Source organism: Haemaphysalis longicornis, unplaced genomic scaffold (assembly GCF_048455015.1).
Source record: "Haemaphysalis longicornis isolate Haplotype H1 unplaced genomic scaffold, Haemaphysalis longicornis Haplotype H1 scaffold_17, whole genome shotgun sequence".
In the NCBI taxonomy this organism is placed as follows: Eukaryota; Metazoa; Arthropoda; class Arachnida; order Ixodida; family Ixodidae; genus Haemaphysalis; species Haemaphysalis longicornis.
Window position 1 is genome coordinate 2,786,417 of NW_027526276.1, and position 24,458 is coordinate 2,810,874.

The 24,458-nt window shown below is 47.6% G+C and overlaps 1 protein-coding gene across 1 annotated transcript in view; it reads right to left on the bottom strand.

Annotated features, from left to right (window-relative positions):
- Positions 1–1,833: 1,833 nt before the first annotated feature.
- The window catches only part of LOC144166347 (uncharacterized), a 31,676-nt gene continuing 9,051 nt past the window's right edge, over positions 1,834–24,458 (bottom strand). Inside the window, exons 2-4 of the mRNA XM_077695872.1 lie at positions 18,423–18,514; positions 6,960–7,288; positions 1,834–2,208 (exon numbers count right to left, since the gene is read on the bottom strand). Of these exons, the coding sequence (XP_077551998.1) occupies positions 1,966–2,208; positions 6,960–7,288; positions 18,423–18,501 (651 nt within the window). The 5' untranslated portion in view covers positions 18,502–18,514 and the 3' untranslated portion in view covers positions 1,834–1,965. The remainder of the gene's footprint in view (positions 2,209–6,959; positions 7,289–18,422; positions 18,515–24,458) is intronic.

A 24,458-nucleotide genomic window follows, 5' to 3' on the forward strand; every position in this document is an offset into this window, starting at 1 on the left:
GCGAGTACATCCGGTTTGTCCGTGCACGAATCAATATATTGTGAGAGTGGCCCAACTTTTTCTTTGATGCTTCTTGCGTTCCATTGCCACACTCTTAGCTTTTTCTCTTGATTCCCCCGCGGCTAGCCATGGTTAGCTCGGGTGGTGTCTGCCTGGTCGTGGCTATCTAGCGAGGACGGCTGAAGGTATGGCTTGTCCCTACGTGGTGTTCTGCCAACTGCCGCATTTTGGCTTTCTAGTGCATCTAGTCTGTCTAACATAAGGTTGACAGACTGTTGGAGTTGACCTATGCCAGCCCTCATGTTTTGCGCCATTGCATTTAGCTGTTCCGTCAGCTTGTCCTCTGCCTCCTTTGTCCGCGTCTCTATGTCCCCAGTACGCCTTGGGGAGTCAGTCTTCTCATTTTTATGTTTTATTTTACGCCATTTCTCCGTTCCCCCGTTCGTTTGCGGAGGGTTTAGCTTAGCCGGCGGGCTGCGCGGGCCGTCTATGACAGGCGGGCCGCGTTGAGGATGCTCTTGGCCAGAAGTGCCGGACTCACCGAGCCGAGTCCGAGCTCGTTCTTTGGTCGCATCACCAGCTTGAGGTCAGTGGCGGCAGCTTAGGTCTAGGCTCTTCCCGCCGTGGTTTCAAGGTTGACTTCTTTGGGATTGAGTCCAGCGGTTGCTCAGCAGCCGAAGTGTTCGCCTTGTTTCGTCATCTCGCCGACATGCTCATTACATGTATCCACTTATCCCACCTTTCATCGTAATTGGAATTCTCTCCTCCGTCGCAGCGGTCTCGTGTCTCCATCTCGTTGTCTTGGATCCTGTCCTTGCCAGGGATAGAGCTAACAGCTTCTGCTGTCGCGCCCGTCGCCGCTCCACGCTCCATACCCGTGGTAGGCGCCGACCACGGGGGTTAGGGTTAGCGCGGTGGCGTCCGCTTCGGATTTTCAAATAGTTGTTAAACGGCAAATAATCCACTCACGAACTTCAGAATTGGTTCTGCGTGATCCTTTCCGCTTCGCGAAAACCTTCTTCTTGTCTTCGCTGCCGAAAACTGGGAATTTCCGTCCACTTGCGAAAAATCCGAGGAGCTCATATCAGACACGCCTGCTCTCTTGGAGCTTCTTCTTCTTCCAGAGAGACAGAGAGAGCGCTGCGGTGCAAATGCGTATAGAAGCGAGTTTCAGAGCACACATTCTCTTTCTGCCATGGATGAAAAGAAACGTAAGCCGCGGCTTGTGGCGGCTCACTGTCTTCGCAGATAGCAAGCCACCCCGGAGGCGAGAGCTCGGGAGCGGCTGCAAAATGGCAAAAACGCCAACGGAGCCGGAGTTGAGTGCTCGGAAAGCAGCGGCTGAACGGCAACAACGAAAACAAGCTACCCCAGAGTTTATACTGTACACACGCCATGTCACTCATTTACATGTGCGAGTGGGCAATGTCAGGGTGCTCCTGCTCCTTACCACAGTAAGCTCCTGCTGAGATGCTGTTTCATAATTTTTTGTGTGTGCCTATCATCCCGTTTCCGCCCCAGTGAAATATGGGGCCCCTTAGGCCCCTCCGAATTCCACCCTTTCCTGTATCCTGGGTGACTTCCCCCCCGAAAATCTCGAGATTTGCTCAACATATCAATATTTGCACTGCGGTCTGTTTCGAATAGGTATTCTCATATTCCATTCGTCGATATAAAAGTAGCTGTAACCGTTGATAAACAAACAATGCATAAAGATATCATTTCTGTGTGAGTAAGGCGCTGAGCTTTTGTTTTTATAAATTTCTACAAAGTACGCCACAAATCTTCCATCTGTCAATAAATAAACGGCAATAGTATCATTGAATACTTTATTGCAAATGCATTGTTCAATCAATATGTTTTATTAGAAAAACAATAGAGGAAACTGAAACGCTTACAGTATTGATCGCACGTGGTAGCATCCGGTGGCAAACCATTACAATCGCACTTTATGTGCGAATGCCCTCAACTGCGACCTATTTCATTCAGCACGTCACGTAGTCTATAGGTGACCATTTCTTCGCCGAATTCCCTAGCAATACCCTGAAAGAACCAACCGATGACAGGAGCCACTGCCTGAAGAGCTTCTCCAGCACCTTTGAGAGAAAAAGCCAAAGTTTGCACCGAAACGGGTTCTGGGATGCCATGGGTGATCATAGGGGATTCATTTAGGGTCTGGTTGGTTAGATCAGCCGAGGGATCCACAATCTGCAAAAGAAAAGGAACGTCCTTGTATCTCTTACGCACATCTCTTCACCGTATATATATAAATATATATATATATATATATATATATATATATATATATATATATATATATATATATATATATATATATTGATATATATTATCGCACCAGACCGGTATTCCGGGGGTCGTGGGTTCGGATCCCACCTGGCGGGCATTTTTTCTCTACGTTCTTTCTTTCCAAATTCTTTATCTGTTTCAATGACCTACCACATCCGCCCCTTTGCTTTCCGAGGTTGTCTTGACTGCCAACTCTTATTTCTGTTTTATAGTGTTATATACATATATACATATACATCCATATGTATATATATATATATATATATATATACATATATATATATATATATATATATATATATATATATATATATATATATATATATATATATATATATATATATATATATATATATATATATATATATATATATATATATATATATATATATATATATATATACATATATGTATATATAATCTTTTATTTTAACGAGCCCCTCATTTCCTATTCCGATTCGCAGCATGCATAGCGAGGGCCTCTGTTCTTGCAGTCTTGGTGCGATAGGGACCTTAAGAGGGTTCAACGCTGGTCGACCACTCTCGACATGTCGTAGACGCTGGAGGCACGGCCCGGGGGTTAAAAAGAAGTTCCCCTTCACCCCGAGTAGTCCGAGTGGCGCTGGCTACCACCCCAAGTGCAGAAAACAAAAAATACCTTAACATAAATACCCGAGAAAGTGCTGGGGAAACAGCCCCGCCGGTAGCGTTGTGGTTATCGCACCAAACCGGTATCCTGGAGGTCGTGGGCTCGGTTCCCACCCGGCGGGCATTTTTTAACCACTTTCTTTTCGACTAAACAAAGAAAAATTCTTCATCTCTTTCTATGACCCACCACAACCTCCCCTTTGCTTTCCGAGGTTTTCTTGACTGCCAACCCTTATTTTCTGTCTTATTTCACGGAACCCCTCATTTCCCATTTTCTGATTCGCTACATGCTTAGCGAGGGCCTCTGTTCTGGCAGTCTTGGTGGCAAAGGGAGCTTAAGACGGTTCAACGCTGGTCGACCACTCTCGAAATGTCGTAGACACTCGAGTCACGGCGCGGGGGTTAAAAAGAAGGTCCCCTTCACCCCGAGTAGTCCGAGTGGCGCTGGCTACCACCCCCAAGTGCAGGAAACAAAAAATACCTTAACACAAATACCCGAGAAAGTGCTGGGGAAACAGCCCCGCCGGTAGCGTAGTGGTTATCGCACCAGACCGGTATTCTGGAGGTCGTGGGTTCGGTTCCCACCCGGCGGGCATTTTTTCACCACTTTCTTTTCGACTAAAAAAAAATTCTTCATCTCTTTCTATGACCCACCACAAGCTCCCCTTTGCTTTCCGAGGTTTTCTTGACTGCCAACCCCTATTTTCTGTCCTATATGTGTATATATATATATATATATATATATATATGTATAGTAAGGAAAATGAGGGGCTAGTTGAGGAAATACAGAAAGATGGGTCAGCAGTCTACAACGCCAAAGGAGGCATAGGGGTGTGGTTAGGCTCTTTTCTTTTTCACTACGGTTAATTTGGTGAACATTTTTTTTAATTATAAAGAAGAAAGAAAGAAAAACACGCGCCCAGAGTGGGGACCGAACCCACGCCTTTCGATTACATGTCGAATGCCTTACCAATTCGGCTATCTGGGCGACTGTGTTCTCCTTCACTTTCTGTGCTATTTATATTTACTAGAAGTGTATCTGACGCTTGAGGGTGGTAGCCAGCGCCACTCTGACTACACGGGGAGAAGGGGACCTTCTTTTTAACCCCCGGGGCGTGACTCGAGCGTCTACAGCCTGTCATGAGCGGGTTACTGGCGGGAAGCCCTCTTATGCTACCTAGGCATCAAGGCTGCCAGAACCGAGACCCTCGCTAGGCTTTCGCAGAATAATATAGTAAGGAAAATGAGGGGCTCGTTGAGGAAATACAGAAAGATATGTCAGCAGTCTACAACGCCAAAGGAGGCATAGGGGTGTGGTTAGGCTCGTTTCTTTTTCACTACGGTTAATTTGGTGAACATTTTTTTTTTAATTATAAAGAAGAAAGAAAGAAAAACACGCGCCCAGAGTGGGGACCGAACCCACGCCTTTCGATTACATGTCGAATGCCTTACCAATTCGGCTATCTGGGCGACTGTGTTCTCCTTCACTTTCTGTGCTATTTATATTTACTAGAAGTGTATCTGACGCTTGAGGGTGGTAGCCAGCGCCACTCTGACTACAGCGCCACTCTGACCGAATTGGTAAGGCATTCGACATGTAATCGAAAGGCGTGGGTTCGGTCCCCACTCTGGGCGCGTGTTTTTCTTTCTTTCTTCTTTATAATTAAAAAAAAATGTTCACCAAATTAACCGTAGTGAAAAAGAAAAGAGCCTAACCACACCCCTATGCCTCCTTTGGCGTTGTAGACTGCTGACCCATCTTTCTGTATATATATGTATATATATATATATATATATATATATATATATATATATAGTCTGAAAAGATAAAAACTCCCACAGAGCGCGAATAAAATACGGTTAGTAGAGAGACAGAGACAAACGAGAGAGACGTAGAACACAGAAATAAGTTTACTGACGTTTCAGGGAGAGGACTCTGACTCTGAAGAAAGGGAGTCCTCTCCCTGACACGTCAGTAAAGTTATTTCTATTTTCTACGTCTTTCTCGTTTCTCTCTGTCTCTACTAGCCTTATATATATACTTATATATTGTGGGCATTGGGAGTGTACTGCTCGGATATCTATGTCTGGAAGCGACATGGTAATTATTATATACGTGTGGAACAGGGCGGGTCAATCCCTCTCTTCTTTGTAACCATCGAAACCCATTGCCACTGTCATCTGTGTAAAATCATCACCATCCCCGCGCGGTTCTTTTTTCGGTGGTCTGTGCTCCAGTAAACTCCAGCCTGTGCTCCAGTAAACAGCCACACGGGAATAACAAGAGCAAGTACCGCTACTTATGTATCGCCAAAGGACTTGTCTGCATCAGAATGTGGGTACATATTCATGTCACAATTTGTAACCCGATGGAACGGCGCGTGATCAAAAAATTTCCCCGCATTTCCCCGAGGGGAAGAATGTGAAAGTGCGAATGCACGAGTTGAATTTGCGCGGTTCGGTAATGTTCGCGAAAGAGAGATCACACACACACACACACACACACACAACTACAAAGAAAGAAAGATGCATTTATTCACAGACACCTATTTGTGTTGTCGTTGTACTTGATTGCTAGAGCGGATCTCAGCTTTGAAATTTCGTGTCAGTACTCCTTTAAGCGGGTGCATTAGCCCTTCTCACGCCCGATTCCTGACCAATCCCCCACGTGGGTATGTACCATGCACAGACACCTATTTGTGTTGTCGTTGTACTTGATTGCTAGAGCGGATCTCAGCTTTGAAATTTCGTGTCAGTACTCCTTTAAGCGGGTGCATTAGCCCTTCTCAGGCCCCATTCCTGGCCAATCCCCCACGTGGGTATGTGCCATGTCAGCGGCCAGGCAGCGCGCGCCCATCTCCCCCCGTTGCCAAGGAAGACGAGGAGATTCCTGGCCAATCCCCCACGTGGGTATGTGCCATGTCAGCGGCCAGGCAGCGCGCGCCCATCTCCCCCCGTTGCCAAGGAAGACGAGGAGCGCGCGCACCCGCAGCTGTTGCTATGTGGACCGACGGCGGTCGCCGGAATTCAGGGTCGCTAATAAAGTGCATTCGCACTTAAAAATTGCAGCTCCGTTTTGGCTGTCTAGAATAATACTGTAGTCTTTTAAGCTTCATTCACAGAATGGCCAGGAAGTGTGCTCCATCCAAATTACAAATACCCGTGTTTTGATGGTGCAATAAATGGATTGCGCCCAGCCAGTGCCGGTCACCCATTTATAGAAGTGATGGGTCACTGGAACTTCTTTTGCGAACTGCTGTAACATTTAGTATCAATATTTGAATGCATGCAAAACGCATCTTCTATAAGGTCTGCATAAGGTCAGGTCTAGGTGAGGAATATGTCCAGGAATGATTTTTACACAGTTAAGACTGATATAATCACACGCACATGGGATTCAAGAAATGGAGTGAGAGTACTGATTAAATGCCGCGGTTTCGCTCTTTTCGGCTGATCGGTTTTAATCCTGCTCAGAAACTTCGCATGGCTCTTATGCAGTTGAGGTAATTAGCCATATAGAAAAGGTGAATTAGACTATTTTTCTCGAAAACTATTCCGTTTTTTTTCTAATTTGTATAATTTCAACACTAAGCACAACACATCCGCAATTGGCCGGTACGCACACTGTTTATAAAACCGAAAAGAATAGTGCATTTTTTTTTTACCTCTTGTCAGACGGAAACACTTCGATGAGCCGGTTTAAGGAATTGGCTTAACTGTATTGTTAAAAGTCATTTTTATTAAATCTCATTTTTTACTCAAGAATTCTTTTTATTGCGGAAAGAAGGATCCCCTTGTAGATGCATTTTGATGCCTGCAAAATATTGTGCTTCGTAAATTATTTCCCGCTTTTCCACGGGTTTTGGGGACATTTTCAGTTTTGTAGAGAATGAACATGTTTAGGCAATAACTATAAAATTACAAGAAAATATTCCATGAAAAATTTCTTCACGATTGCCATTTGCCGAATGCCAGTGTAATAAGCGTAAAAATGAAGAAATTACCTGGAAGGTGACTGTCACCCTGGCCTTGGTGTAGATCCCGATAGTTCCGTTTTTTCCCCCGCAAGTCCTCCAGGGAATCACGACATGCAGTGGCCCATTGCTGCTGACCAGGTCAAACTGCACCAGCTTGAGACCGTCACGACAGAACCCAACCACGGGACCAAAAGTCTGCAGATTATTCATGTCTTTGTACGTGATGGGTTCAATAAACAATCCCGACACGACCTCATCCGCCGCGCTGTCTGGTTGGGTGTGGTGCGGTGGCAGCCTGCCGACAATTCTTTTAACGAAACCTTCCAGGTCGATGCCTGCAAAATTGCAAGGGTCTCCTGCATAAAACCGGAAAACAAGAAACAACCTTCAGTTACCTCAACAATGAAGTAAGCTCACACAAAGGCGTAAGACTTGAAGATAGCGAAACTGTACGCAACCTTCACGATTATGACGACAATTTAAGCCCACAATTGCAGCCGATTTCCTTCTTCGCTGCTGCCGCAACGACCTTTCCACCATTATTGTTGCTATAAGTGTGACCTTCCTTCATTTTTGGAAGTGATAATCATTGGACATCACCTCAGAGAGGCTTACGCCATGACCTGTCTTTCTCGTTCCGAGCAAGTGTGGCCACGATATCAGCCAACGGTGGAGGTTTTATTTTGTTTTTTTACGAATCTTGCCTATTCTCTCAAGTGGGTATGTTGCGCTTGCAAATGTGCGCTGATGACGCTTTGCGATCGCCGCGAGGCACGCACACACGCGTGCTCGGCATTTTCTTGTTTTTTTTTTAAACTGCGGGGTGGTCGCTGATATCTTGGCCAATTTCCCTAACTGGCTATGCTTTGCTGAACAAACATGCGAGGGGACACTGGGCGCTCGTCGCGAGGCGCGCACACAGGAGCGCTAGGCATTTTTAAGTGCGAATGCATTTATTAGCCGGGGGTTGTCTTGCTCCGTTGGCCGGCGTGCGCCTGCATTCCTCCAGCGCGAGCGCACGTGAGCGCGCGCCTCGTAGTTCTGCCTTCGTCGTCGTCGTCTTCGTAAATGCGAATGCATTTCTTAGTCGGGGGTTGTCGTGCTCCGTCGGCGTGCGCCCGCAGGTGTTATCTCTCCGCGCTAATCCTCGCCCCTAGCAACAGCTGTGGCGCGCCAAGCAACCGGAGCAGGTGGTAGCTCGGGCGGGAGTAGCGGAGGGCAAGGGGAGAGGACACGCCCGAGGGAACTTGATATCGCACGCCGTTTCCACGTCTCCCGTTCGAGACACGTCTCCGTACAAGGACTTGTACACCCTTGCCTACACAGGAGACGGAGTCTTTGTGGTGACCGTGTACCTCGCGTCCAACCTCGCTCGAGACGCCGTTGCCGCGCAGCTGGACGCGGCTATGGAAAGTGTGCGCGTGCGCCCAAACTCTCTGACCCCATAGTCTTGGTTGGCGCCTTCAACGTTGACGTGCGCAAGAAGAGTGGCGAGTGGCTGGTCGAGTACATGCAGACCAGGCACTCTATGCATTGTCTCTCTGGCGGCTTCGACACGTGACCCACTACCATTCACGGGAGTTGCATTGATCTGGTCTTTACGCGAAACTGTGACGCGCGTATGCTTCTAGAAGACAATTTGACCGTGCACTTTAGCGATCACAAGGCAGTGATTGTGGCCGTCAGGTACAACGATAACACCAACAGGTGCTGATGAATAAATGATTACGTTCACACTCTCGTCATTATTTACGCCATTACTCGCAACACACTCATCGGTGCACCCAATGCATTCGCATTTCTGCACGTTTCCCTTCGGGGAGGTGCGGGGGAATTTTTCTTGGTTTTGTTTACTGGCAGGTGGTATCCTCAAGGCCCGCGCTCACATGGGGGCGCTCGGCAATTTCTTGGCATTTTTACCTGCGTACACGAAAAATTTCGATTTGCTGAATAGCTTCGCTCTTAAAAGAGGCTAACATAAAACAAGCAAGAACCAAGCTCAGAACATCTGAAAGGGCATCCACGCAACCTCTTCAAAGATACGGTGTACGCTTGTTTGTTCTTGTACCTGCCTGGTACTTCGGCATCTTTGTAGGAGAATAATATCGTTATCAGTGCTCACTTCGAGGTTTTAATGGCCTTCTGACTAAGTAATACAACTGAAGCTGTACTGCATGTCCTGAATTCGAGGAAGAATCGTTTGCGTGTATTGGTTTTACATTTAGCTTGAAATATTGCAAGTATTTCGTTGTACAGTGCTTATTTTTGTATCACACCTGCAGCCATTCCCTTTTCAATAATTGGAAAATGTGGCCAGTTTTGGCATTAGACAAAAGTCAGATGGACAAATTACCTCCTGTGAGATACTTTTTAGTGCAGTGCATTTGCCCTTAGGGAGGATGATCCGCCATTATCACTCGTTCTTCAGATATCTTCATGTGGATTCATATTCTTGGCAACGACTTCCGTTACACAGTAACCAATTTCTTCCTGAAACGACATATCTCATGTCAAGCGTTGATTTCTTATTCGCGTATTTGTTCTCAAAAAGTAAAATATCACGGCGAAAAATCGCTCTTAATTTCGTGACCATAAATAAATGTGAGATCCCTCATCGAAAAGATTCCAGTCCATTTACACAAGAGTTCCCGTAACGACGCAATAAACACGCCGTAATTCAGAGTCCACCACTGTCTAAAACTTTTGTCAAAAACTACTGCCTTAAACTTAAAGGGAACCCCGAGACAAATTTCCCCTGAAAATCAAAGTCAATATTTTATGCAGCGTTCCCTCCAATTATTTGTATGCGCAGGATTAATTAAAGCATTCGCTTGGCCTTTTCGGATTTACTGCTTCACCGTATAAATAATTTTCGTAAAAGTGAATATACTTGACGAACGTATGTATTCGACAAGAATATTCTTGGCACTTCAGATTACCAAAAGGATATATTTCGATGAACATAGCCGCTCATTCTCACCCCTGGATGCCGGTACGCCATACGTCCTGGGCCTTTAAACTGAAAAGAGGACCTCTTATTGCGTATGTGAAAAATAGGGTGCGGTAATGGAAAAAGCGATTGCCAAGCATGTGCCCGAAAACAATTTTCCGCGGTATATAGGCACGAGATCAGAACCTCTGACGGCAAATATTAGAATATATATATATATATATATATATATATATATATATATATATATATATATATATATATATGTATTGGTCGGGTATCTTGTTCAATGGGCCAGTTCAGCGTACAGCATAGTGAGGGAGACGATAGCGTTTGTCCAGTTTGTTAGATTATTTAAGACCTACCAGTTTCGAAAGGGGGGCCTTTCTTCTTGGGGGGTTGTCTTAGTATATATATATATATATATATATATATATAAGGTTAGTAGAGACAGAGACAAGCGAGAAAGACTTAGAAAATAAAAATAAGTTTACTGACGTTTCAGGGAGAGGACTGCCTTTCTTATATATATATATATATATATATATATATATATATATATATATATATATATATATATATATTGTGAGCGTTTATTGGTGTCTTGACTCATGAAGAAGACTCCTGGAATGAATTAATTGTTATTCGCTAGTGGGACCAATCTCTCACCTGTACATACCCATTATCGTCATCATTTGTGGATTATCATCATCGTCTGGGCTCGTTCGGCGGAGTCACCGAGTTCCTTGCGGGCTGAGTAAAGAGACCTGCCTTGGGATTACCATTTCCTTGTTCCAGTATGCTTCCCTCTTACAAGTGGTGGAGGTTGCGTTCGACCCCGACCTCTACCTCAACCGACCGCACCCCTGGAGCTTCGTTCAGGACGTCGTGTGCTACCCCCAACCCGCCCAATGGAGCGAGAAGGAGCGCAGAATACCGCCGCTTCTGCCCCGGCATGGATGGTGACCTGCCGCCAGCGCGAACCTCCTTTCTTCGCTGGCCTCCGCGGTGATGACGTCGAGGAGTGGCTTGAGCAGTACAACCGCGTCAGCCAATTTAATGGGTGGAACGACACTTTTAACCTGCAGACCGTCAGGTTCTGCTTGACTAAGGTTGCCGAGACGTGGTACCTCAACAACCAACCTGGCATATCTGACTGGGCCGACTTCACTGAGCAGCTGCGTCGGATTTTTCGGCACGCCGTCTGCTCGCTCCGATGGAGCGAAGCGTGCACTTGAAGCCCGCTGGCAGCGCTCTGACGAGACGTACGTTTCGTACATTGAGGACGTCCTTGCCCTTTGCCGTCGGGTAAGCCCTGACATAGGCTGACAAGGTTCGCCATATCCTCAAGGGCATCACAGAGTCCGCATTCAATGCACTTGCGCTGCAAATTCCATCCACTGTGAATGACATACGGACCACATGCCAGCGTCTTGATGAACTTCAAGCAATGCGCTTCCAGCCAGCTCATGGACAAGCTCGTCTTCCTGCCGAACCGTACTTGCGTGTTTTAATACGCAGCATAATTCGTGCGGAACTTCAGCTACAAGCTTCACCCTGTGGTCATGGAGACCGATGCTCCCAGCCTGCAACTAACTTGCGGGAGATTATCAAGGAGGAATTGGCGTCGATAACGGGAAATCCACGCAATGGGCCCCCAGTTGTTTTCGACGTGCCGTCTTACGCGGAAGCAGCTTCCCGAACGCCGGTCTCGAACATGGAAAATTCTGTGCCTCCGTCCGTGCTCGGCAGAGTCGCAGCCGTCTCCTCACCGCCTCCGGCTCAGACTAGCTGCACACACTGGCGGCCGCGTCTGGATGTTCGGCCTAATGACCGCCCAGTGTGCTTCTACTGTGGTATTCGAGGCCATATCTCTCGCTTCTGTCGACGGCACCAGCGAGATGAGCAGCGAGGCTACGCTCCATACGCACGCGACATTCGCTACAACTACGGTCCTAGGGAACGTGCGTATCCACCTCGACAGCGCGCACCGTCTCCTCATGATTCGGGCAACCCTTCCCGCGGTTACCGTGATCAGACGAGACGCCGGTTTCCTACGCCTCCGCGCCGTTTTGTGTCACCTCCCACCCCGTTCTACGTGACCCTGGCAGCCAATCGGAAAACTAGATGCTGCCGTTTATGGAGGGGAAACTGCATGGGTCGAACTAATCACAACTCCTCCAGAGCGCCCATCAAATATTTTGCCAGTAATAGTGGAAAGTATATCTGTGCAAGCTTTAGTGGACACCGGAGCCAGTCTTTCTGTGATGCATTTGGATTTGTGTACACGCTTACGTAAAGTGCGAACCCCATACTCTGGCCCGGCACTATACAGCGCGAATGGACATCTTATAAAGTCTGTTGGAACTTGTACAGCACGCGTTTTCATCGGGGACGATCGACACCATATTGAATTTGCGGTTCTGCCAGAGTGTGCTCACGAACTAATTTTCGGTTGGGATTTTCTTTCGTCAGCTTCCGCCATTATCTCCTGTTCTCAACCAGCTATTCACATTACGAGCACCGAACCTTCTTCTGCTCCAAGTCTCCGACATCAGTTCTTGACTTTGCATGCCGACCACGTTCGGGCACCCAGTAGAGAAGAGGTCCTGGTGGTTTTTCAAGCAGGATTTCTGACGGGGATGTGGTGGCTTCACCGTCAACCCGGTTGCTTCCTTGAGGAATTGCCATGTCGGCGTGCCTTCTCCGCTTTTCGCGGGGACTTGCAGCTCTGGCCGTCATCAACACCACGGGTGAGCCCATTCTATTACCAAAGGGCATGACCATTCCTTCAGTGGTCGATGTAGCGCCCGCATCTGTCGTCTCTAGCTCCCTAACGCCTTCAGGCATGTGCGGTCTCATTACTTCGGATGGTTTGTCAGCTCTTACCGCTACCATTAGCCCAGACCTGACAACCAGACAGACAGAAAAGTTACTTCAGGTACTGAAGAAGCACATTGCATCTTTTGATGCGAATTCCTCCACACTAAAACGAAGGTCCGTGGCCGCACAGCGGATTGAGATAGATGGCTCGGTGGTTGTACGCCGTCGCCCCTACCGTGTGTCTTCGCATGAGCGGAAGATTATAGAACACCACGTCGCTGACATGCTCAAACGTGATGTTATATGTCCATCATCGAGGCCGTGGTCATCGCCAGTCGTGTTGGTAGAGAAAAAGGACGGCTCAGTTCGCTTTTGTGTCGATTACCGCGCCCTCAATAAGATTACTCGGAAAGACGTATATCCGATGCCACGCATCGATGACACTCTCGACCGTCTTCAAGGAACGGAGTTCTTCTCCAGCCTTGATTTACGATCCGGTTATTGGCAAATCCCGATGCACGAAGATGACAAAGAAAAGACGGCCTTCGCCACTCCCGATGGGCTGTACGAGTTCAATGTTATGCCCTTCGGGCTATGTAATGCGCCCGCGATATTTGAACGCATGATTGATACCGTGCTCCACGGCCTCAAATGGAAAACTTGCCTCTGCTACCTCGACGACATTGTTGTTTTTTCAACCACGTTTGAGCAACATCTCCAACGTCTCGACGAGGTACTGGCGTGTCTCTCAAATGCCGGACTACAGATTAATACAAAAAAGTGCGCATTCGCCAGCAAATCGATAAAGGTGTTAGGGCACATCGTGAGCAAAACCAGAATACAGCCAGACCCTGCGAAAATGTGTGCAGTTCTAAATTTTCCGCGCCCGCTACAGCAGAAAGACATTCGCAGCTTTCTCGGACTACCATCGTACTTCCGCCGCTTCACACGAAATTTTGCAACAGTTCTTCTCCTCTGAATAACCTCTTGCGTTCTGGCACAGCTTTAGTTTGGAGTGAAGATTGCGAACGGGCTTTTCAAGCTCTGAAAAACGGACTCACGTCGAGCCCTGTGCTTTGCCACTTCGATGACGCTGCACCAACGGTTCTACACACGGACGCCAGTGGTCAAGGCATCGGTGCAGTCTTGTTGCAACTCGATTCGTGCAAGAGGGAGCGAGTGGTCGCCTATGCTAGCCGCACGCTGACGTCGGCAGAACAAAACTATACAATCACGGAGCAGGAATGAATTGCTGTTGTGTGGGCCATCCAAAAGTTCCGCCCTTACTTGTACGGTTGACATTTCAATGTCGTCGCTGACCATCACGCATTGTGTTGGTTGTCGACGTTGAAGAACATCTCTGGTGGCCTCGGCCGTTGGGTTCTCCGTCTACAGCAGTATCATTTTACCATCACGTACAAGTCCGGCAAAAAGAATTTAGATGCAGATGCTCTCTCACGCTGTCCCTTATCGCAATCGGCTGTCTGCTTCTCGCCGGCAAGCAAGCCTGCTTTATCCATGGCGCCCATTGCGTACTCCACGGTTGATGACATTAGTCTCCCGGCCATACAGCGCGACGATACTTTTTGTCGCAGGATAATCGACCGGATAGACGGCTCCTCGCGACCTCCCAACAGCCGGTTACGTCGCCAACTCCAGAAGTTTCGGCTTGAAAACGGGGTTCTGCACCGTTACAGCCACCACCCTACAGGGGCCAGGTGGGTCCCTTTCCTACCTCGGGAGCTACGCGCACCTGTGTTAGAGGCATTTCACAATGCCTCACGGGTCACTATTCAACTGGCTCCAGTTTTCTTAATTAAGTCGGGTTACTGACTTGCCCCAATCAAGCTTTCTGTTTACCCTTTTAAAACCTGCCTGAAAACTTTTTTGAAAGATTGTGTCTCCTTGCATCCTTCCCTTCCTCATCAGGAGCTTTTGATGCTTCTTATTAAACATTTTCCTGCCAGTGCATGCTTCTGTATGATGTCCGAGAGTTGTATGTACGTCTGCTCTATTTCAGGGTGTTTTGATGCGTTCCGTACTATAGAAGTGTCGACAGAATCAAACGTTTCTTCGCAACGTTAAACGTAATATAAAGTGAACTTTACGGTCTGCCACTTTTCTCTCTCACCTTACTCACCATACAAATCTGAACAATTGTTGCCTTGCCTAATTTCAGATGCTGCCATGGTCGTTCCACAGCAATGGTGTAGCTGGGCGGGTTATCATCATAGCTATAAGCATGCATCAGAGAGGGGATCAGTAAGTCTGTAATTTTAAACACTTTAACACTAATACCACCCCGCTTGTTGACCGGAATTATGTTGGCGATTTTCCAGGTAATGGCTGCTGAATTATTCTCAGAAAATCAATAAACGATTTGCGAGCTTGTTTGCTATGAAGACATACGCGGTTATTCCATCGTTTCCTGCATCTTTGTCTGTTTTCATTTTAACACGAAAGTGATTTATGCAGGGGTACACAGACCTCATTGGCGTCATATCCGTCAGAGAAATGACATCAATAGCCAAATTTCCATTTGGGGGCCGGCGGTTGGATTCGAGACCATAATCACTCCGGCCACAACGGGAGGAACGCAACGTTCTACCCATGGAGGAAGAAAAATGTTAGGAGGGAGCATGACGTCAGGCGGCCCAGCTTCGGCAAGCCAACCTCCTCTGAAGCCGCTTTCTCCTCTCCTCGGGCTCCTCCCGCGCAATGCATTATGGAAAATCCACCACGCTCAGGCCCGCGGTAGCATTTAGTGGCTCCGGCTGGCTGCCGGTGGAGATGGAGGCGAGCGCCGTCGCCGCAGGCACAAGATTGTTCGCCAGCGTTGCGCTCCAAGCTTCGTATCGTGGAAGTACTGCCGCTGTCGCTGTTCAAAGTAAGGCGAGACTTCGATCGCATTCTTACGAAGCTTCCTCACGAGCTGCAAGCCGAATTTCACTTCTGACGTTGGATCGCTCGAACGCGCCGCCGTAAACATTCACAAGCATGGAGCGGCCTACAGCTGCGCGATGTTTGCCAGGTGGGCTGTGACGACTGCGTTTGGCATTCTACTGAGTTATCGCGCGTAACAAGTGTCGTGTCGGCGGGGAGGTGGTGAGACTAGCTTTGGTTTCGCTCGCGTGCGCTTTTGCATACGTTCGCCTTTCCGGTACGTGCTCCGGCGTGGTGGTACGTTTTTATCTACTTCACTGCACTGGAAAACAAGGGGTTCAGAACCCTTATGTTGGGTGTGACCACATCGCGTCGCAAGCAGTACGCCGGCTGTTTGACCGCTGAGGACCGCTCGATCGGTGCGATACGTATATGAAAAAAAAAACTAATGCTAGATTACGCCTGGGAGGGACCTTGCTGAATTGTGGACTGTCCGCCTTGGCAATAAATGGTTTAAGAAATGGTTGAAATAGTTGATCTTTTCAACTTTGACAAGTTTAAAAGATCATCTCCACTTCTGCACGCGGCGGCGGCACACAACTCTCCGACTGCGGCGTGAACTTCGACGGGTCCGAAAGCTCAGTAAACAAAGATGTTTTCTGCCTCTCCCGTCCGACCACTTTGCCCGCACGATCAGGCCGCTGCGCGTTTCGAGTTGCAGGCAGAGCTGCGCGCAACGACTCGTCGCCGAAACTCGAATACGCGGACGGCCCGGCAACCAAACGGATAGACACACGCGCGCAGCGTCGGCGAAGGGCCACATGAGGCGCATAGAACTACCGCTTGCATGTCACGTGAGTGGAACACCTCCCATCAGTCTTTCCGTTTTATTTTTTATGACTAGGCTTCACGATTGTCACGTGATGCTCCCTCCTAAACTTTTCTTTCCTCCATGGTTCTACTTACTGTGCCATGAAGTCATGTCCGTGCAGCTGTAGGAACGTGGCTTAGGTCTTTCCCACTAACGTTTTCATTGAGATGGTGCTGCCATCTAGGAGAGATGAAGCGTAGTTTGTTATGACTCCAATGAGAGCCGATAGTTGGTGCCGCCTCGATAGGGCAGCTTGTAGCAGCGGAAGCTGCTGTGCTTACCCGATCGGCTTCTATGTGGAAAGCCACAAGCTGAGCTCTTCGCAGCGAAAGCGTTGGCGTACACGCCGAGGAACAGGACCAATGTGGTCGAACCTTTGCCTGAGCGGCCCTCCAGCAGGACATCGCTCGCCAAGCAGATACAGAAGAGTGCTGCCAAACGGCAAATCCTTCTCCTTTCGCTGTAGCGCACTGTGACTTTACCAAGCAATTCGCTGATAACTCGTTCGGTTTCGTTCGTACATTTTGCGTGATATTTCCGCGCGAGGTATTCCATCCATGTGAGTAGACTTGGGACAGCAGAACTACTAAGTGGATCACACGGGTGTTAGATATGGATCTTTGATCCGAATGTGATGCTCCATACCTGTATAAGTGTGAAATTTACAATTGTTGTGCATAGCGCAAGTGCTGCCGCTAATAAGTGCCCACTCTACGAAGAAACTTTTGGCCTTCCTGGTGCAGCCCAGTACGCCAGCTGTATAAAAACACGCCCGGGAAATTAACTCTTCACAAGAAGGCTATCACAAGAAATTTTATTGCGCGGGGAGGGAGGAGGGGAAAGGAGAGGCCGAACCTCTAAAGGGCGTATCGGAATAAATTACGGAATATTTAGATTCGGGTATTTTTTTCTCCATGGCAACGGGTCCGGCGTGAGACCTTTCTTAGAAAGAAATAGTAGCGCTTTTATTTATCGTCACTACCTTTGCATCAAAAGTCATGGGAGAACATTTTAGTTCCCTGAGAACACCCCTCACTGGCCCGGAGTGACCGTAATCACATGGGACAAAAAAAGTTTGTCCCCCTCCTTGTCTTTCCCCAACGCGAAAATTTCGTCCTGCGTTCATATATTTCCAAATTTTTTTCAGGCGCGTCTTATCTACATTTCTCTTTGCTTTTCATGCCCTAGACAACGATTTCATAGTTTCTTTGGCAAGAACAGGCGGTGCTTTTATGCTATCCAATAGCTCGAAAAACATTTGGGAACGTTGAAGCATATGAGTGTCCCCCCATATGTATTTATATATATATTTAATATGGCGATATAAGCTCGTGAAATATTAGACGAAGCAGAGTAGAACAGCTGGGTGATAAACTATGCTGCCATAACTGTTTTGGGGGGCCCTGTCTCTTAACAAATTTAAGGCGCACTTATGTGTATTTACCGCCTGCTAAACAGCCTAACAAGCTGCCCGTACACCACGGCAGCATTAAATCTGCTCGCTTAGTGTGGGCTTTTTCACATTCAGCAACCACGCTTCGTATCTGCGAAAAAAAAAAAAAACAGAGAAGAATCTGAGGGAGAATGCAAAGCCTTGAACACACGCTTCCCATTTCCGATGGCTCGGCAGCAAGGCGACAGCATTTTCTCGCGCCCCGTTTTATTTGGAGGCTTCCCCCAACTATAATGCATTTCTGCGTGACTTTGCTGCAGTATGTAGTAGATATAAACGCAAATAACGTTATGACACACGCTTTTGCAAAGTTACGTTCACGGGAGCTGAAGGCGTTCCGCGCGGCGGGACCGACCCAGAGTTGCGCTGGTCTGGTGCGGCGGGTGCTGCCCTCTCCCGGCAAACTTCGCTGTCCGGAGCCTATATTCCGCGCATAGCTGTAGGTAAATGCAAACAGTATATCTCGTGGGCAATAAAAATATCGCTTCGTTCGAACGCCCTTTCACTTACCTGAAGATCTTTCCATGGGCACGGCCACGAGGCCACCACTCAACAGCAGCGCCACAGCCACAACGCCACCCTGCTTCATTTCGCAGGAGATTCTGAAAGAACGCACAAAAAAAGCAATCAGCCCTTTGGTCCCTGCTTATGTGCATCAGCGCTCCCATGTTTACTGTAGAAGTTTGAATGAAATCTCATTATTCGTTTGCATCCTCGCAGATACGAGAAAGATGTTATTGCGTACTGTAAACTTTGTTTTAATTGAGAACCTGGAAGAGAACATCACGTAATGTTCATTCTTGCCGCTCACTCACCCTTTTGAAAGTTATGCAGTGAGGTGGGTTGGAAAATCTTGGGATTCGCGTCATTCAAACGTATGTGACAGTACCATGGTATCTCAGTCAATGTGAATGTCGATTTATATATATATATATATATATATATATATATATATATATATATATATATATATATATGTGTGTGTGACGTCCCGCAGATGGATGGTGTAGGGCAGTTGGCCGGAATGGGAGATTAGCCACCAAGAGACGGTGCGGTGCGATAGTGGTGGACGATGAAGAAGAAGAAGTTGTTAATAAAGGGGGTGGTTCGACGGACGCCATGTCTCCTGCGTTACACTAGTCGACAGGATTTACCGTGCAACCCCGCATCATGACCACACCGAAGAAAGCCATCACCATCCCCAAGTACTCGGGAGCAAGCCACGATGTTCCCTTTGACAAGTGGCTCCGACTCTTCGAGGTGAAAACTGCGGCCGCTGCATGGACCGAGCGAGACAAGTTGTTGAATTTCTCCGATTACCTTGAAGGTGAGGCCTTCCGCTGGTACCTTACCGAGGTGTTTGACACTGGCACAGCTTGGGAGGACCTCGTTGCATGCATGACCGAACGGTTCGCAAGCGCCATCGCGGATCCATTCCGTCAGTTTATTCATTGCCGCCTGAAATCGGGCCAGAGCCTCAAGGAGTATTACGATGAAAAAATGTGTCTGGGACGCCTCGCTGAACTAAAGGACGCAAACCTTATATCAGGGCTCATCGACGGCCTTCCTGCTGAAATGGAAATGGCTCTTGCCGGGCTTACTCCACCCACCCCAGCAGCGTGGCTTTCAGCTGCGCTTAGAGTAGAGGCTGCTATGAACCGAGCTAAGTCGCACCGTGTTCCACCAGGTCGACACGCACAGGTCAATGCACCGAGCGGCAATTCCCATCAGCGTCCGCCTAATACGCCGGGCCGAGCACCCATGTCCGAATGCAGGCATTGCGCCATGGCCGGCTTGCCACGACAGATGCACTGGCACAATGAATGCCCACGACGCGCAAGTATTTCCGCCCTCGCTACCAACCAGGGAAACGAGGAGGGCGACCCAAAGCTATGTTAATTCACTTTGATGCACTCATTAACGGGCACCCAGTCAGCGCTACTCTTGATACCGAGCCACAATTACCTGTATCAGCGAAGCAGTGCTGACAACCCTTCGCCTGCAAATAATGAGAGATTCATGCATCACTGTATATCAAGTAACATCATCTACCAAAACTTTGGGTCGCGTCAATCTAAAAGTACAAATCGGAAAAATCACCAAGGAAATAGAAGCGCACGTTCTGCAAGGAATGAAGAGCAATCTACTTCTTGGCTTGGACAGCGCCTGCCTCTTCAACTTGTTTCTAGACCTCGACACCCTGACCCTACGCCAAGGAAATGATGTCCTCCACTCCCAACGCCCACAAGTCCGTTACGCGGCTGACAAAAACGCTTGTGTACAGGAACCTCAAGCTTCCGATTTGGCCCACCTAAATGAAACTCAGAGGTCTGCACTTAAGCAACTTCTCCACAAGTATGAGAACATTTTTTCCAAATCACAAACTGACATTGGGTGTATCAGTAGCGAGATGCATCGCATTCCCGTCACAAACAACGTCCCCATCCGAAGGGCTCCCTATCGATGCTCAGAAGCCGATAGCGTCGAAATGGACAGACAAGTCAGCGACCTTCTCACGCAAGGCGTAATACGGCTGTCTGCGTCTCCGTACGCTGCCCCGGCACTTCTGGCAGAGAAAAAGGGAGAAGGGCGCACACGTTTCTGCATAGATTACCGCAAACTGAACGCAGTGACGGTGCCCGACTACCAACCCATCCCTCGCATTGACGACGTTCTAGACTCTCTCGGGAAATCGACGTACTTTTCAACGTTAGACATCACGTCGGGTTACTGGCACGTCAAGATGCACCCGGAAGACATTCCGAAAACAGCCTTTGTGACACGTACCGGTCACTACGAATGGCTTGTTATGCCTTTCGGTCTCCGTAACGCCCCAGCCACTTTTGAGCGGGCTGTCAAGTCCATCCTAGCAAAACACCGCTTAGCGCACGTCACGAACTACTTCGATGATATTGTGGTGTATTCTGACACGTTTTCTGACCATCTGAAGCATCTCGACGCCGTTCTAAACGCTTTTAAAAGCGAATGCGTCAGGCTCAAAATGAAGAAATGTCAGTTCGCACAAACATCCATTGAGTACCTGGGACACAGGGTTTCAAATGGCGCAGTCACTCCGAAACGAAGCAACGTGGAGGCGATTTTGCGTTTTCCCACACCATCGCGCCCGAAAGAGCTGCAGCGTTTTCTCGGTACCGTGAATGTTTACCGTCGGTACATCGCTCACTTCAGTGAAATTGCCCATCCACTGACGTGCCTCCTCAGCAAAGACGCTACGTGGAAGTGGGACTCTGACTGCCAACTGGCTTTCGCTAAGCTGAAGAAATGTGTCACGGAAGAGCCGGTTCTTGCCATCTACGATGCCTCCAAACCTTGTGTGCTGTACTGTGATGCGTCCAGCAAAGGTATCGGCGCCGTTTTGAAGCAGGCTGATGAAGAAGGCCGGGAGCACCCAGTTGCATACCACTCACGCAAGCTGCTCAAGCACGAAGTCAATTACGCCATCACAGAGCTTGAATGCTTGGCAATTATTGACGCTATCGACAAATGGCACTGCTATCTGCATGGAAAACCTTTTACGGTGGTTACCGATCACGCTGCGCTACAGTGGCTTAAAAACATCAAGAATCCGCGAGGCCGTCTGTTTCGATGGTCCTTGAAGCTCTCCATGTACGATGTCAATATCAAGCACCAAAAGGGCACTGACAACATCGAAGCTGATGCACTATCGCGAAGCCCGATTATTCAGCTTCTATCAGCTGAACAACTGCAAGATCATCCCAACGACAAACCGCCTTGCAAGCACGTCATTGAGAACGGAATGGCCATAGTGACGCGTAGAGGGATTCGAAAAGTCTACGTTCCTGCCGCTCTGCGATCTTCTCTTCTTCAGAAGGCTCATGACGCTTTTGGTCACGTTGGAGTCAAGAAGACATTGCGACTTTTGTCTCCACAATATTATTGGCCTGACATCATCACCGACGTCTCAAAATACATTCGCCATTGTGACACTTGTCAGCGCTGCAAGAAGACGAAGACCAAGCGTTTCGGATCTTTGGAGTCCCTACCACCAGCTGAACAACCATTTGATCTTCTGGCCATGGATACCATCGGAGGTTTTGCGAACTACGGTTCTCCAAAAAGGTTCATTCACTTGGCCGTTGATCATGCCACTCGTTATGTTTGGGCTTTTGCGCACCGAAATGAGACGTGCGATGCGTACATTTCCTGCCTGAAGAGCATCTTCATTGCTGGAAAGCCTCGGAAGTTCCTCTCCGACCGCGGAACAGGATTCACCGCAGGCAAATTCAAGCAGTTCCTCAAACACAACAACATTCATCAGCTTTTCACAACTTCTCAACGACCGCAGTGTAATGGCCTAAACGAGCGCACTAATCAGTCCATAGTTACTCGCCTCCGCTGCAAAATCAACGACGAACCGCGAAAACCATGGACACGCCTTCTTCCAGAGGTTGTCGATGAGTACAACAGGACACCTCATGAAGTCACCGGCTACCCACCATGTTTTCTCATGTATGGTACACCATCATACCCCTGTCTCCTCTCCAACACTGCCGAAACCCTGCAAGACGCTCGCGCAAACGCAGTCCGCAATTCCCTGGCGTATCACGAGCAGAATAAGCTCATCTACGACAAGAAGTTTCTTCCGTCAGAGCTCCAGGTGGGAGACTGTGTGTTATATGAGTCACCCTGGCATCCCAACCGCGGCAAACTCTGCGCGATAATGGAAGGGCCGTATACTGTCCTACACAAGATCTCTGCGGTAAACTACGAGATCGACCGCAGCGTGGCTCCACTCGGTCGTCAGACTGACATTGTCCATGTGGGGAGGCTAAGACGATATTATCCGCCCCTACACCAAACACTCTCTCGGGGGGAGGGGGAAGCGTGTGACATCCCGCAGATGGATGGTGCAGGGCAGTTGGCCGGAATGGGAGATTAGCCACCAAGAGACGGTGCGGTGCGATAGTGGTGGACGATGAAGAAGAAGTTGTTAATAAAGGGGGTAATTCGACGGACGCCATGTCTCCTGCGTTACATATATATATATATATATATATATATATATATATATATATATATATATATATATATATATATATATATATATATATGTATATATATATATATATATAAATCTAGAGAAAGATAAACTCACAAAGCGCGCAGAAATAGTATAAGTAAAGAGTAAATAGTATAAGTAAATAGTATAAAGTAAAGAATTAATAAAAGTTACGGAAAATTAGCGGCTTCATAATTTTTATAACTATGTTCATTATTCCTACCCTCGAGTTTGCCATCAGAATTCGCCGAAACTCTCCTAATACAGCAGCTTTATTAGCCTAATGCGGCTCAACAATGCCATTTGTCCTCCGGAGAGAGGCCTCGTTCCCACCATCACTTAAGAATGTTTAACTCTTTGTGATCTATTCATGTTCAACCTTTTGTGACCGTACCTATTTCCTGTTCAATTGCTAGCTTCTGTGAAATGCTCTTTTGTGCCCCCTATCTATTCTCTTGACCCGCGGGGGGCACACCCATCTTCGCTTCCCCCCGAACCAGTCTCAGCAGTCACTGAATACCTCAGTGTATACTCTTCCCTTTCTTTTCAAACCGCGGTTGTCCAGTTTTCCCCCATTGTCTGAACTTGCAGCCCGCGCGGCATACGTTGACCCGTCATGGTGCAACCTTGAACGCTGCATTGTTAACACGACCCCTTTTTCTCTCTCTCGCTCCCCCCACCCCTTTTTATTTTTCTTGTTTGTTTGTTGATGTTGTAACATAGGCATAGCCTGACTGTATGCACACTCCCCATTTTCGAAACATTTTCCGCTCTTTCTCACAGTTTTATGCAAACCTATATAAGAAATGTGTTCAGAATGTTTGCGACAGCAAAATCATGTAACTTTACTCTGATGAAGGCAAGTCCCGTGGCCGCTACGTAAGTAAACATTGTTTGTTATTGTTCCGACTCTTTACTTATACTATATATATGTATATATATATATATATATATATATATATATATATATATATATATATATATATATATATATAAAGATAATTCGGCAGTCTACAACGCCAAAGGAGGCATAGGGGTGTGGTTAGGCTCTTTTTTTTTTAGTACGGTAAATGAAGTGTTAATATTTTTTTTAAATATACGGAAGAAAGAAAGAACGAAAAACACGCGCCCACAGTGGGGACCGAACCCACGCCTTTCGATTAGATCTCCAATGCCTTACCAATTCGGCTATCTGGGCGACTGTGTTCTCCTTCACTTTCTGGGCTATTTATATTTAGCAGAAGTGTATCTGACGCTTGAGGGTGGTTGCCAGCGTCAGATACACTTCTAGTAAATATAAATAGCCAGAAAGTGAAGGAGAACACAGTCACCCAGATAGCCGAATTGGTAAGGCATTCGACATCTTATCGAAAGGCGTGGGTTCGGTACCCGCTCTGGGCGCGTGTTTTTTTTTCTTTCTTTCTTCCGTATATTTCAAAAAAAAGATATTAACTTCATTACCCGTACTAAAAAAAAGAGCCTAACCACACCCCTATGCCTCCTTT